The 16,086-nt window shown below is 40.4% G+C and overlaps 2 protein-coding genes across 2 annotated transcripts; both read right to left on the bottom strand.

The window, feature by feature from the left end:
- Nucleotides 1-725: 725 nt before the first annotated feature.
- On the bottom strand, nt 726-8,613 carry tsen2 (TSEN2 tRNA splicing endonuclease subunit). Its single transcript, XM_074674059.1, is given in 11 exon segments — nt 726-1,327; nt 1,662-1,751; nt 1,829-1,940; nt 2,015-2,051; nt 2,136-2,340; nt 2,564-2,638; nt 5,755-5,920; nt 6,048-6,308; nt 7,205-7,244; nt 7,319-7,385; nt 8,161-8,613. Coding segments are annotated over 11 exon segments (1,284 nt in total). The 5' UTR covers nt 8,332-8,613; the 3' UTR covers nt 726-1,267.
- Nucleotides 8,614-10,290: 1,677 nt separating this feature from the next.
- LOC141796750 (MKRN2 opposite strand protein-like) lies at nt 10,291-14,091 on the bottom strand. The gene is made up of 4 exons (XM_074678011.1): nt 13,344-14,091; nt 11,192-11,241; nt 10,906-11,074; nt 10,291-10,570 (listed from the first exon to the last, which is right to left on the bottom strand). The coding sequence occupies exons 1-4, from the start codon at nt 13,544-13,546 to the stop codon at nt 10,336-10,338; spliced, it is 657 nt and encodes a 218-aa protein (XP_074534112.1). The 5' UTR covers nt 13,547-14,091; the 3' UTR covers nt 10,291-10,335.
- Nucleotides 14,092-16,086: the final 1,995 nt, after the last annotated feature.

The following is a 16,086-nucleotide window of genomic DNA, read 5'->3' as shown; positions in this document are numbered from 1 at the left end:
AGCACCTCCCCAACGTATTCCTAACCAAAAATATGACACCAAAAATAACTACTTTTATTGTCCATTCAAGGACTGCTAGTGCTAGACAATAAATAAATAAATAAATAAAAAAATAAAAAAAATAATGCTGTAATAAATTGACAAGGGGAAATCTCAATGAAATATTATTCTTATGCAATGATTTTACACATATCTGATTTTAAAAAAATAATTGAAAATTATTAACAATGTTTAACATCCTCTTCACCACCCAAAACAAAAGAAACACTTTAAAATTATGAACGACATGTATACTTTGGTAAGTTCCTTTGTTCACATATTTGATTTAAACAAAATTATGCTCCCTTCCAAAAGTGAAGTCCAGTCCATGAACCATGTTTTTTTCCTCATGCCAAATTGTGAAACATTGTGCACTTTTGTCCATGAATGCTTAAAAATAAAATTTTGCCCCTCTCCAGATGCATTTTTAATAAATAATATAAATTTTGGTTTATAACATAAAAAATGCAAATATGATGAAATCATAACGCATAATACTAAAACTTTTCTAATTTTTGATACAAACAAAACAGAACCTTGAAATCTCCCCAGAGTTGTTTTTTTCTAAATAAATTCGAAATGAGCCTGAGATAATCATAGATAATGGAAGGACCAAAAATATACACAAAAAATCAAATGATTTAAAGAGAAAAAACAGAATTATATCAACTTATGGATCAAACTCTGTCCCTTTGTGTCAGAAGTGAAATAACTGAGATGTCAGAATCATATAGGTGAACAAAAACAGGCGCGCCGTTAGTTCCTCAAGTATTGTCCCTTGGTGCCCCCTTCTGGTGGTAAAATGTAGATGATTGATAAAGTCCTGATCCTGCCATAAAAAAAAAAAAATCCTGAGATATTTTCCCCACATTACCCACTAATGGAGGACACTTTTCTGAAGAAGAATTAAGACTTCATCATACAGATCATTTTTATTTTTTCTTATAAACTGCTTAACTTTTTTTTTTACATGTAATGTGGAACTGTACATGCAGTTATCTGAGATTTTTACACAAGATGTGTCCGAGTTTTTTATAACCATCAAACCATCATCAAGTTAATCATCCACAACAAGCTGAGCTCAAGCAGCTGCTGTGTTCAAGGACACTCACACATCTGACTTTTTGCATTCATTCAGTCTTTGTGACACCAATCTGTGTCCTCTTGTTTGTCCATAAAAAATATATTTTTTATCCTCATTTGATTATTGACCCCGACAGTCCTTGTGTCAGATGTCGTCCTGCTCTGCGCGCTCTCTAGAGGAAACCCACCTGCTGACGATCACCTCCTGTTGACAAAACACACAAACACAATTACTGTCAAGACACAGTGTGTCTGTAAAAGACAAACTACATCCCCTCCAAGGAGCACCTGCTCATGTGTTTGTGGAGAGTCTCAGTTTCACAGTAAGCAGTAAGTTCTACAGAGGCTTCACTCTGACTTTCTTCAGTGGTACAAAGCTGAAACACAAACTGGTTTTCCTCCTATTTTCTTGTAACTAATCCAGAATAACTAAATCTGTGAAGCTGTTTTTGTTTCTCTATTTTCTTTTAACACTTTCAGTTGTTTCCTTCAGACTGGATGATTAGGTATAATTCAGTCTGTTGCTTCTTGTTTCTCACCTGAACCTTCAGTTTGCTTAGACACGCAGGTGAGTCCAGCTCTGCCTCTGATAGGTCGATTGGATAGATGATGTAACAAAACATCAGCTCCTGTAAAGAAATCAAACTGAAATTACAAACAGATAACAGAAATGAACAATAGGACTAATTCTGTGGCGTCTCGTTACCTTGGACACATTACAGGTGATTCTGCTGAGAGCAGCGAGAGAGCGCCAAGAAAACGGACGCAGCCCTGAGCCCTTGAACTCATCGTCCACCCGCTCAATTACCACCGAGTAACTACAGGAAGAGAAGAGGGACAATCAGTGATGTGGGTGGTTTTCGAAGAGGAAATGTGTGTGTGTGTGTTTTACCTGGCATGGTAGAAAGGTGGGCCTTTCCTGTACAGCACTGAAAACACATAGAAACAGTCAATGAGTAATGTGATTTCTAAATTTATATCAGGAATCTTGTCTGTGTTTGTGTGTCTCTTACTGAGGTCAACGCCGTACTTGGCCCCGCCCCCCATTTTAGGGACCCACCCCCTGCTTCGGAAGTGCTGGTAGGCTGCAAAGGAGCTGATAAAGTTGGGCTGCAGGGACCTGAGTTTCTGCCACAGCTGGAGAACTGACAGGGGCTCCTGACCAATCAGAGGAGAGGACATAAATAAGGTCATCTTTAGTGAAAGGTGACATCACACCTCTGTTCCACTATTTAACAGTTTCCTGATGTCTGAATGAAACATCCTCAGCGTTATTGAGTGTAAACATGACACCAGAGGAGGTTTATAACACATCCAGAAACCTGCAGCTGTGGAGAGGCTCTTTCCGCCTTTTTGGATTAATCTTAAGGTGAACATTGGTGAAGATGATTGGTCTGAGACTTATGAGGGACAAAAATGTGCTTGTTAGTGTTGGTGTTACCTCCTCCAGACTGAGCTGCAAATACTCTGTGAGAGCCAGTGGAGACCGCCGCACCTCCCTGATGTCCTCACACTCCTGAGGACACACACAATCACACAATGGTCAACATAATACACACATGTAATAACCACACACTCACAGGCACACACCATAAAAATATCTAAAGAACTACAGCCATGATGTACACAATACAGACAAAACTCTGACCTGTTTCTGTGGGGGTGGAATGTTTAGTTTAGACTCTGACTGTGATTCAGTTATGAAAACACCTCACTACTTGTCACATGCAATACCTCTTCAGCATCTTATAGTTCCATACAGGTTTTTTTTGATAGATCACATCTGAAGTCCCAACTCATCAGGGAGCAGAAACGCATCCTGAGGAGCAGTCTCTACACTGGTTACCTATAAAATCTAGGATAGAGTTTAAAATTTTACTTCTGACTTATAAAGCTCTTAATGGCATCGGGCCATCCTATTTTAAAGATCTTAAAGAGCTCATTGTTCAGTATTATCTGCCTAGGTCACTGTTTTCTCAGCACCAGGTCTGCTCATTGTACCTACTCTAAAAGTAGTATGGGAGGTAGAGCCTTTAGTTATCAGGCTCCTCTTCTATGGAATCACCTACTTGATGAGGTCTAGGGAGCAGACACGGTCTCAACCATTAAGAGTAGACTTAAAACTTTCCTTTCTGATAAAGCTTACAGTTAGAGCTAGGTCCGTCTGCTGCTATAGGTTTAGACTGCCGGGGGGAACTGACACACAGGGCTCCTGTTTCTTTCTCAATCTGTCAGTCTAACTTCTAGTCTTAATGTCCTATAATAGTTACTGATCATACACCTCTCTGGGAGGCTCTCAGTTTGTTTTGTAGGTTCCTCTGGATTGGTGATGTGAATGTCATGTTTTTTCTCGCCATTGTAACTTGCTAAATGCTGCAAAGTGCTGTACTCATGGTGGGTTAAGATGAGTTGAGTTAGCGCATGACTATTTAAATGAATACATGAAGAAGGAAATATTTGTAAATCTACATTTTTTTCAGTTTCAATAACAACTGTTTACTGCATCTATAGAAGAAAAATTTGTTTTTCAGCGAGGGGAAGGTGGTGTCTGGCGGAGCTTGTCAATCAAAATCATGCTCGTAAACTACTGTGGGTGAGAGCAACGCGCTCTTTGGATGAGAGATCAGCATGGATATGAGGAGAAGATGTGAGATGACAGAGGCATAGCGAGACGTTGCAGAAAAGTTCAGGCAGCTCACGCTCCAAGTGTGGATGTGTCACAGGAGTTGATTGAGTAAAAGAGCGGCACGATCACAAAAAAAAGACAACGGAGATCATGGAGAGGATCAAAAGATGGAGCACCCAAGATGAATTTGATAAAAAAAAGTACATTTTCTTTGTCTTATGGATCTAAACAGGAAGAGAGACATAAAAGAAGAGAGTCCATTCTTCTTAGGGAGTTTTGGTAGGGATGGGTTCCTTTCACATTTGAAACAATACTGTACCGACGCAAAGTACCTGGCAATCAGCACTGGTACTCAGTGGTACCAATTTCTGGTACTTTTTTGTGTATATGTGGTAAAAATTATCAATTTTTTTAATAATAAAGTATAAACATTTTTCAATTTAACATATTTATTCTTCAGTATATAACCTTGTAGTGTTGTGTTCATGTTCAGCACGGAAAATCGCGAATTCACGAAAATCTGAAGTTATTTAGATCCAACTGATTTTAGCCGCACTTAGCGGGGGGCCACGGCAAGGGAGCTTCAGCGGGACATGATCTATGCAGAATCGCTCATTTCGGCTATATTTTTTCATCCATCGCCAGTGTCACATAAAGCCAGCTTGTCTACTGTCTTCAGGTGGGTCAGCTGACCCAGAGCTGACCTGGTAAACAAACGTTTGACGGTTGTCCTTACCAGTTTGAGCCTGAGTACACGGACGAGGAGCTCCATGAAAGAAGGATGAGAGACAAAGAGCTGGCTCAAGAACAACAAACAGGAGCATGTCCACGACTCAATGCGAACTGGTGGTGCGCTTGTGGACAGTGTTCGCCTATGGCAACAGAGGAGGAGCTGACTTGATGATAACACTGGCGATGGATGAAAAATATAGCTGAAATGAGCGATTTTGCAGAGATCATGTCGCACTGAAGCTCCCTTGCCGTGGCCCCCGCTAGGTGCGGCTAAAATCGGTTGGATCTAAATAACTCCTGAAAGACTCCGAGCTGCATGATGTTTGTCTGAGTGAGTACATGAGCATGCACACACCTATAAATCAGATCCAGGTGTCAAAAAAATGGAGTTGCCCTTTAACATGTCTGTAACACTGTTGTAAATAAATTCTGTGTTTGTCATATGAAAAAGACAATCCACAAAAAAAGAGAGTCCAAAAGATCATGACACCATAACAAGATGGTAAAGGTTTGATGAAGTATTGTCTTGGTGTGTGACCTAAAATTAACACTTTTTAAGACTATTTATGAACCTAAATTTTAAAAATCTGATGTAAGACTTGTTTAAGGAGCCACAGAAACTGTGCATTGAGCTACATGTTAAAGATCATGAGATAATTTCAACCAATCGATGAACTAGCTGTGCTAACCCAGCACCAGAAGGCAGAGTAGCATTATGCTAGTCACAGACTTAGCTAACAGAGCTAACACTGGATACAAACATTACACTGGAAGAACTTCACCTGCTGTGAAAGGACTAGACAAAGGAGAGCCAAACTGAACAGACTGCTGAAGAAGCTCAGTGCTGGACCCTGTGGAGGTGGAGGCTGGATGACTGAAGAGTGATGGACGGGCTGTCGTCTCTAATGGACTTTTTTTTCCAGGTTGAAACATATTATTCTGTTTATAAATTCTTGGAATTTCACACATTCTTGTATTGCTGCTGTGACTCTGAATTTTCCTACAGGGATAAATAAAGTACATTTTATTCTATTCTATTCTATTCTATTCTATTCTATTCTATTCTATTCTATTCTATTCTATTCTATTTTATGTTACAAAATAAAAACAATTATGACAAAAGAAATAAACATGATTACATCCTGGTTACAGAACATTTTGGTCATAATTATAGATAAAACTCAGGCTTAAAGCTGATATTTGTATAATTTGGGGGTGTGGTTAGTGTATGACATCACAGTTGCTGCATCCATCTTTAACACCAGAAGACTCACCTTATTGTCTGACACCACCAGGACAAAACCAGGACCTGGAACCAAAGGATCAGGATCTCCACCATGATCAGAGTCTGAGTCTGAGCTGGGATCATGATTAGAGTCAGACTCCCTAACTGAGCTGGGGTTCAGGTCGTGGTCAGGGCTCGCGTCCTGTGGCTCCGGCCTAAACAATAAAACAAAGTTCACCCCACAGTCTGAAACTTTGGTAATATTGACACCAAATGTGTTTGAGTTAAAAGAAGATAAATTTAGAAGAACGTGGTACCACTAAAGAGTAAAACTGACTCTACCTGCAGCTCCTCTTGGGCTCCGGCTCATCCTCTGACTTCACAGGTGCACGTTTTGTCTGGGAACAGACTCCGCCCTCTGCTTCTGGCTCCTCCTCTTTCTTCTCCTCCCTCTTCAGTCCGTTCTCCCCTCCTCCCATCTCTCTTCTCACATCCTCCACCTCAACCGACTGTGAGAGTCTGAGCAGAGTTTGACGGACAGCTTCTCCGTCCAATCCCTGAGCAGAGAGAGCCGAGCCCGCCCACCTGAGGAGCTCATCATACCTGAAAGAGGAAGAGGAGAAGAAGAAGAGTGAGTTAGGAGGAGAGGAAGCTAGGGAAGGATAGAAGTGTATAAGGAGTAGGAGAGGGTAGGAGTAGAAGAAGGGAGTGATGAGAAGAATGGTGGGAGAGAAGGGGGGGTAAAAGGAGGGAGAAAAGGAGAAACAAGAAGGGAGGAGACGAGGAAAAAGAAGATGAGGACAAGTAGCGGAGGGGGAGTAGAATAGTGAGGGAGGAGGAGAAGAAGTGTAAGATGGCAAGAAGAAAGGGAGAGAATAAATGAAGGAGGAGAGGAAGTGAGGAGGAGCATAGGGAAGGGAAAAGAAGAAGAAGATAAGAAGTGGAAGAATAGGAAGGAGAGGAAAAAGATAGATGGGGAGAAGACTAAGTGAAAAAGAAAAAATGAGAAAGGGAAGAGAGTGAGGTGGGAAAGAAGAAATTCTGATGATAAAAAGAAGCAAGGGAGGAGAGGAAGAAGAAAAGGAGGAGGTGAAGATGATTAAATAAAGAAGAAGTGAAGGAGGGGGAGAAGAAGGTAGCAGAGAGAAATAAGGAGAAGAGGAAAGAAGGAAAAAGGAAGAATGGAAGGATGATGAAAGGAGGAAGGATTGGAAGAAGAGAGAGAATGGGGAAGCAAAAGATGGAGGGGAAAGGGAGCTAGGAGTTAGGAAAAAGGGACACACTGACAAGAGTTGAGATTAGGAAAAGAGGAAGAGGAGGAGAGAAGAAGACTACAAGATGAAAAAGAGGAAGATTACAGAGGAGGAGATGAAGAGATGTGAAAAGAGAAGGATTAAAGGAGGAGGAAAGTGTAAGCGTGTAGAAGAGAAGAGAAGGAGAAGGGGGCGAGGACAGGAACAAAGAGAGTGTGAGCAGGAGGTGCTGATGATGTCACTGACCTGGACTGTGTGACGACTGGAAGCATCAGACCTTCATGTTCTGTAAGACAAATAGAGATCAGCTGACTGCAGCCAACAGCTGATGATGATGTCATAATGTTGTTGTAAACTCACGCTCCCATTGGTCAGAGATGCCATGGTCTGGTCTGGCTCTGGACAGGATGCCTTTACCAAAATAACCCTGAAACAAAAACCAAACGTTTCTCAACACTGACCTGAACTGAGACACAGTTTTACAGTACGCAACTAGCAGACCTTGTTCTCTGATGTCACCTGATCATTTTCATCATTTATATTAAAGAAAAATCTGGTTTAACACATTGGGACTTATCTTAGATCAGGTTTTGGGTGATGTGGTCTTCAACATGACAGTTATAAGACATGTTACTGAACTCCATCAAAATCCTTCACACCATAACCTGTCAGACTGAGGATGAGTTTGGACACAACTGTCTACAGACTTCTTAAAACACAGTTTTGGCTCCATCAGACCTTTTTTTTCTATTTTGGGAATGCAAGAAAACAGGTGACTTCATTTTTAACTTCACATCAAGTCCACATTAGACCAGGTCTTGATCCAGAACCCTGTTACGTAGACTTTTAATGTCTGACCTAATTATGTTAGAGAGACTACTGACTCTGTTTTTTAACTTTTTTTCTTTCTAGACCACATAAGACTAGGTTCTGACACAAAACTGAAACACCTAAACTCATCAGATCAGGCAAAAATCTCTCTAAAAAAAACAACAAACTTTTAAACGTGCTAAACCTTTATGACCTCACTCATATGCCCCCCTTTCGACCATAGTCGACCAGGTCTTGACCAAAACTTTACACCTAAACTTCATATATCTGAAGCTCAGTAACAGAATGAGACTACAGACACTTTGAATCTGTGTAATTTGGTGTCAAAATGATGTGGATTGATTTGAGCTTGGTTGTGGGTTTACTCGGACCTGGTTGTGGATCTTCTGGATGTGGTCCGGATGACAGACCAGCACGTGTTGGTTGATGAGCTCTGCCCTGAAATGAGTGCTCTCCTCTGGGCTCCGGCTCACCGGCAGCGGAGCCTCGTACTCCTCGAAGACGCGAATCCGTCTCCGGGGAGCTCGAAACTCCGCCTGCATGCTGCCAGAGACCCACCGGGACAGAACAGGACCAGAACCACACCTGTACCTGGACCGTGTTTGTTTCCACCGCTCACTTGTACTCCGTGATAAAATTAGTTTCTTAGCTACCTAGATCACAGCGTTCATTTTTAACGCATGCGCTATCATCACGTTCACTAAGTTTAGCAACATTTCTTCATTCAGTTATTCATTCAACCATTCATTCATTCCTTCACTCGTGAGAGCTTATGGCGGGTATGTTTTGCCGACGGACGCTGTTGTGTCAGCGTAGGTGTGTTCGGCTAGAAATGTTGGATGTATCCCTGGTTCCGCCTTTACGTCAGACATCGGTTCAGACGCTGCTGGGCGGAGCTCCAGTGTTTTTATGTATCTTATTTTTACTTACTTACAATTCCTGTCGCAAATATTTAACACCCTCAACTCAAAATATGTAACAGTGATTTGGATTAAAGATAATGATGATGATGAATGACAAAAAGCTCATAAAATAATAATAATAATAATAATAATAATAATAATAATAATAATAATAATAATAATAATAATAATAATAATAATAATAATGGTGATGATGATGATGATGATGATAAATACATCTGCGTTTTTTTATACAGCAGAAATTTACCTTTCTTTTTCTTAACCAAAAGCTGTGGTTGACTCAGAGGTTTGCTTGGGATCAGTGTCCTACTGTAAAATCTCAAAATCACCAAGGTTTTATTTTTTGTCAACAGAAAGCATCACATTCCTTGTAAAATAGTGTAATATTTCTTCATTTTTGATTAAAGAGTTTGGGATTAGCTGCTGTAATTGTGGATCATGCATCAATTAGAGTGGATTTAGTTTGTAATAAAACCTTTAACACCATTTTTCCAATCAATGTTTGAATCCAATACAAGTGTAAGTTCATAAATTGAATATTACAACCAATAGACACTCAAGTACAGCACTGTGGTTTACACTTTTTTTCCCAATCAAAACTGTTTTGCACATGTTAGTGGGTACTTGGCAGAAAAAGAAAAAAAAAAGTTTCCCAGGGGTTCCTCACCGAAAAAAAGTTTGAGAACCACTGTTCTAGTGTGCTTCTGGTTTCCTTATGGCCCTCAAAAGTCAAGTAATCTATAATAATCTGTTAAAAACAGAATGGTCAAATCAACTCATTTACAAAACTGGGTTCCTGGCTGAGGGTGCTGAGAGGTAGTTGGTCCATTGTGCTATATATGCTGAGTAAAAATAATAACTTCTTTCTTAATTATTAGTTATTAACTATTGCAGTATTAATGGAAATTTACACTGATTTTAGGGTATTCGAAATTGCATGGAAAATAAGCTTGACCTAAATTTCAAAGCAGCAACAGATGAACAACAGACAGTGATACAGATGGTTGATACTCAAAGATGGGACCTCAGACCAGTTCATACATTTATTATGATACAGAGTAGAGAGGATCCACCCACTTTTCAGAAACTATTAAAAACTATTTACAGGCCATAGAGTGTAAACAGAGAATTCATCAAAATAAAATATCTAATAATTCAGCCACATGGTCAGCATTCACTAACAGGAGAGAGAAGACTGGTGGAGTTTTAACAGAGCCCAGACGCTCAAAAGTATTCAACCAGATCAAATTTTTGTAAAGAATAACAAAACCAGAGTAGAGCTGGTCATTAAATGTTAATTTTTACCAAGATAAACCACAGAGCAGGTTTGTGGTATTTTGGACCTTTGAGTATAAGTGGGATGAAACTGTTGAAACCATCAAACAACATTTAACATCTATAATGATTCAGATTTTGTTGTAAATTGCTAAACTGCTGAACATAAAGGATGAGGTAGACTTTGGTTACAAAAAGATTTATCACATTTCCAAGCTGATACCAGGGTTTTAATAAAAAAAGGGGCAGGTCAATAAACCAGCACAGACTGTTCCTACTGAAGCAGTCCCTAATATGGGACTACAAATAACAAAGTTAGTCTGGAGGACCAGATTCATTTATCAGGGTTTATCCGCTGTCAGGTGAGTCCACCTGTCCCACCTCCTGTCTGTCCACCGAGTAGTACTGGTGTCTCTGGATGTGGTCGTACAGCGTGTTGTATTTGGACACCCTCCTCATCCTCGGCAGGATGAAGCTGTGGGTGAAAGTCTCTCTGGTCAGGGAGCTGCGCCCCTCTGCTGCTAGGACACTGTTCACAAACTGAAGACAGAAACTGAAGCAGTTGTGGTCCTCGTCATGGAACCTGAGAGAAAGACAGGTGGCCAGGTGAGAGACAGACAGGTGGCACATATCAGTTTGATGATTACCTGGGCCAAGGCCAACCTGTGTCGGGCGTGACGTTTGCCTGTTTCACAACTATTGAGGCATGAACAAATTCTCAGGTGTGACTTGTTCCTCACTTGTTCCTGTCTGATGGTACCTGTGCCAAGTTCTGGTCTATTGTAGTCCCATTTCTGGTTTAAGCCATACCTCTGGCAGATATGAAACTTTCCCGCTCTTGTGGTGTGGTTTATCAAAACCAGGTGTGATGCCTTACAGTGTCAGGTCAGGTGTACCTGTGTCAGGTGTGTGGTCTACCTGTGCCAGGCAGGGTCCCACATGGGTCCATCAGAGAAGCGGTCCAGGTACTGATCCCACTGAGCCAGCAGGTGGAACATGTCAGGGCGGACCAGAGGGACACTGACGCAGCGTTCCCACCCACTCTGATCTTTACGAACTCCACCACGAGTGTAGTTATATACAAGCCCTATGCACACACAGAAACACACAGGGAGACAAAGGTAGAGCTTCAGCTAGCTAATATGCTAGCGCTAACAGTGCTAATATGTGAAGGTTGGTGTGACCTCTGACCTTTGAGTCTTACCTGAAGTGTTGGAGATACCTGTGTGAAGTTCTGATGTCCCGTCAAACTCTCTGAGGATTCAACACACACACACACACACACACACACACACACACACACACACACACACACACACACACACACACACACACACGCACACACTGGTTAGACTTAACTGGGTAATCTCTGTATCTACTTGTTATAATTGTCTGTACTTACCTGTATCAACCTGTTGTATATGTGTGTATACCTGGGTGTCTGTGTTTACCCCTTTCTTTGATTCTACATGTTGTGTGTTTACCATTAATCTATTATAGAGTATATGAACCTCTTGAATAGATGAATACCTATCTGTAAGTATCCACTCTAATCATACAATGATTTTTTTAATCATCATAAACGTCAAGTATGCACTCCACTATACATATGTTTGTAGCCGTTACCTTTGTAAGTTTACCAGTTTTAACATTCATACCTGTCTGTATGTATCTACTTGTGTGTAAACCTTTGTTTACACACACACCTTTGTTTACCTGTCTTTTACATGATTACCTGTTTATATATATTCATGATGTGAGTATACTTTGTATTTTTACTAGTTATGAGGACATTCAGAAAGTGCTTATAAGTGTGTGAACATGTATTATATAATCTGTTTTGAGTATGACCTTTTCTGTTTTTATGCATATACTTACCTACATGGACTAGACTGAGCGAGCATATTTGTGTGTGTTTTACTTTTAGGTACATGTATGAACCAAACATCTATATGTGTATACCTTTGGGATGTCCTGATCCAATACACTGATCAGTATCGGTGGGGTTATTTTTGGAGGATTGGATAGCATCAGATTTTGTCACGTTATAGGGACCGATCCGGTTTTCATGTGTTTTCAGCGCTGTCACACTTCACGGCTGCTGTAAATCAAACCACATTGCAAACATGTCCGCTGTGTGGGACTACTTCTCTTTGGATGGTAAAACATTTGTAAAGTGAGTCTTCCTTGAGGAGGGATCAACAGGGCTCACTTTGATACAACAAATATGATTCATCATTTACAATGGAATCACCCAACGGAGTACGGATTTATCAGAGAAAGGGATCAGTATTGCATCCATTTTGGATCGGTATAGGCCAAACATATCATGAAAAAAATTGCATCATCCCTAGTATACCTTTGTGATTTACCAGTTTTACTCATTCATACCTGCCAGTATAGATTTGCATGTGTGTATACCTTTGTTAACAATGTGTGGCTTGTTGTGTACATGCATTCCTGTCTGTATGTACCTGTGTGTGTATACCTTTGTGTATTTACATTGTATCTAATAACGTTCTTATATGTGTTAAGACTTATATGATGAAGTCTGTCGTGTGTATACCTTTGGTGTGCCTACTGGTGATGTGTTACACTGACTGCTGTGTGTATACCTATGTTGTTTAGCTTCTGGGTGTGGTGAGCACTCTGTAGCATTTACCCTTTGTGTTTGTATCAATCCTTATTTATATATTTATATATTTGTTTATCCACCTGTTTTTGTATGACCCTGCGTGTTTTTTACCTGAAGGGTACATGCATACCTGTGCTTATATATCTGTGTATACCTTTGTGTATTCACTCCTTTGTATGTTTATGCCTGTCTGAAAATACCCGAGCATACTTTGTTGACAATGTAGTAACTAATGTTTACATGTCTGTGTTATATTTATAGTCATGCGTATACCCCCGTGTTCTGTACCCACTGTGAAAAGTTTGTTTGTATTTCACTTTAGTGATACCTATGTGTATTTACTTATTATGTGTATGTCCTTGTGTATATTAACCTGTTGTGTGTATACCATGTTGCATTCAACTGCTTTCTGTGTATAACTTAATGGATTTACCTGTAATTCTTACTGTAATCATAAATTTCTGTATCCGTGTATTGTGTGTATACTCATGTATGTGACTGATGTGTGTACACCTTTCCTCTGTTCTTATATTTTATGTGTGTAAACTTGTGTGTTTACATACATGTATATGTTGTACATATGTGAAAACCTGTGTATATTTTTCTATGTGTGTATACTCTTGTGAGTGACTGTGCTCAGTTACTGCTGGTGTGTGTGTGTTGTTGGTGTGTATACCATGAAAGTCTCTTGTTATGTGTGTGTATGGCTGTAATTGTTTACCTGTTGATGTTGTCGTGTGCAGGCGCCACCAGCAGGCAGCAGGAGCTCTTGTGTCCGTTGGTGAAGGGGGAGGGGAGGCTGACCGGCGCCTCCTGCAGTCTGCTCCCCTTCAGTTCCTCCCCACAACTCGGACACTCCTCCGGGACGGAGAAACAGAAGATCTCCTTCTGACAGTGACTAAACCGAATCACGCTCCTATCCATCCTCCTCTTCTCCTGCTCACTCTGTCTTTACTCCTCTGACTCCTTCAACGCTTTTATTGGTCCTCTTTTTACTCCTCCACACTTGTTTTTTTTCCTCTTCCTGTTTTTTAATTCCTCTCTTACCTCCTCCTCGCCTCCTCTGTTCTGTCTCCAAGTTTTGATTTACCCCTTCTTTCAGTCCAGCCTTTGTTTTTCTTCTTTTTTCCTCCTCAACTCCTCCTTTTACACCTTTCTTCACCCTTCCTTTACTTCTCCATTCCTTCCATCTGTTTGCTTCTGTTAGTAATCCTCCAGCCTTAGTTTTTCTCCCTCAAATCTTTCCTTAACTCCTTCTCAGTGCTTCTGTCCTCCTTTTAGTTCACAGCTCCTTTTGTCCAGTCTTTCTTTCGCTGAACACTCCTTCTTTCTGTCCGTGTGTCCTCCTTTCTTCACTTCTCCAACTCCTCAGATCTCTTCCCCTTCTTATCCTCTCTTCCTCTCACTCTTCGTTAACTGGTTTTCTTCTGCTCTTCTCCTCATGTCTGTATGTTTCTTCTTCTTCCCTCCTCCTTCTCTCACCTGGTTGCTATGTGACAGCCTATACAATGACTTCACCTGTGGCTCTGGCCTATCAGGTTGCAGGTGCTGCCTGACAGACAGCCATGTGACCCCAGCTCACCTGTTCCTGCTTCAGTCTGAACAGGTGACCTTCGGACTGTGTTATCGAGAATGGAAAACAGTGATGACCCTCAGGGTGGAGTTCATGAAGCCTTAAAGGTAACAGAGAGGTTCAAAGGCAGAGATTCAAAAACAGTATAAAATGAGAACCAGGGATGGATACCTTTCATATTTGAAAACCATACAGTACCGGTGCCAAGTACCTGGTTATTGGTATTGGTGCTCAATGGTTCTAACTTTCAGTTCTTGTATGTGTTCATGTGGTAATAAATATTAACTTGTGTGATAATAAAATCTCAAAGTTTTCAATTTCATTCTCAGTACGTGTCTTGCAATGCCCTGTTCATGTCCAGCATGGAAAATCACCTACTCTTCCACTCCCTCGCAGTCACAAGGATGTGTTTGGATACCTAAACATGGTACTATTTAAATTAACTTGAATCGACATTGGGTATTACAGACAGAATTTAAGGGGGTACCTGTAAAAGTGACAAATCCTGTAATCCCTACTGCTCACAACTAAAACTTAACTTTGTGAACACTTCTGGCCCTCAGAATAAAAGCAGGTGATTTTATCTCAGGGGCTTTTATTTGAAAGGGGCTGATGCACTCGTTATCCAGACATGGATGTCAGTCAGTGAGGAGTTTTCTCACAGTTTTATGAGAACACTTACCACAGACAGAGTCTGTCAACATATATTGCATATCTGAAATTTAATATGAGCCACAAAACATAAACATGAACATCAATATAAACATGATGAAACCTTCAACAAAATGAAGTGGAATGGAACTTTAAAGTCCACATTTGTTTGGCTCAGCAGACAGCCTGAATCTAGGTCAACACTTTTTCCATCTCAGCTGTCAAGCATGTGTGTGTGTGTGTGTGTGTGTGTGCGTGTGTGATCTGTCGGATCAGGTGTGTTGCAGACAGTCTGACAAAACCGTCACGTGTGAAACAAAACCTTTATCATGTTTCAGTAATGCATGTGGCTGTGCTGTAAACCAGGGCTGTCACGCTCATTTTAGATCAGAAAAATGCATTTTGAAAAAGTTTAAATCTAAATCACCATCTGTTTACAAACCCCTGTGAACAACCTGGAATTTCTTGATACAAATCATTTCTAAAAAATGATACCTCAGTTTGTCATTCACACATGTGCCTCACAGCTTACAGACATACAGGCCATGGACCCAGGTTGCTATAGGCTCAGACTGCTACAGACTTTGACTATCCCACCCTCTTTTGTCATATCAATGAAGTTCTCTTTCTTTATATATTATTTTTACAGTAATACACAGTTTTGAGAAATTCAACTCAGTTTTGAGTTCCCCTGCCCCATAGGTTCCTCTGGTTTGTTGCTGTGGAGCTTCTTTGCTCCAACAGCTATGGCTAGTTATTTGACTGACTTTTATTATCATAACTAATTTGTACATGTGAATCCTAGAGGTGCTTGACTCCATCTCCCATTATCATCATAATTAATTCCAAGATTATCCTTTAGCTGTTATAAATCATCATAACCTGCAAAATCATCTCACAGTACAAGCTGAAGCTGATCATTTCTTTTACATTTGTATTAGCATTAAAGGCATTTGTTTGTGTTGTTTATTATTGCTATTCATTTCTCATAAAGTCTTTCTGTATGTTTTTCTGTCCCACTTCTCTGCCTCTCTTGTTACTGGGGATAGCTGCATGCTCAGTCTGGTTCTGCTCCAATTTTTTGCCTGCTGATGAAAATTCATGCTTTTTAACTATTGCCAAAAGTGTCTTTCCCCTGGATTGACCCGTTTTATACACACGCAGGCAACTGAACTTCACATAAAAAAATGCCTGTTGATTTAACATTTAAAGCATCAAAACATGTAATTAAAGATTAATT

This window comes from Halichoeres trimaculatus, unplaced genomic scaffold, assembly GCF_033239565.1.
Source record: "Halichoeres trimaculatus isolate MK-OKI-2021-1 unplaced genomic scaffold, fHalTri1.1 fHalTri1_scaffold_1, whole genome shotgun sequence".
Lineage (NCBI taxonomy): Eukaryota > Metazoa > Chordata > Actinopteri > Labriformes > Labridae > Halichoeres > Halichoeres trimaculatus.
The sequence above is the reverse complement of the archived record's forward strand: the minus strand, read 5'-3'. Positions and strand labels throughout refer to the sequence as shown.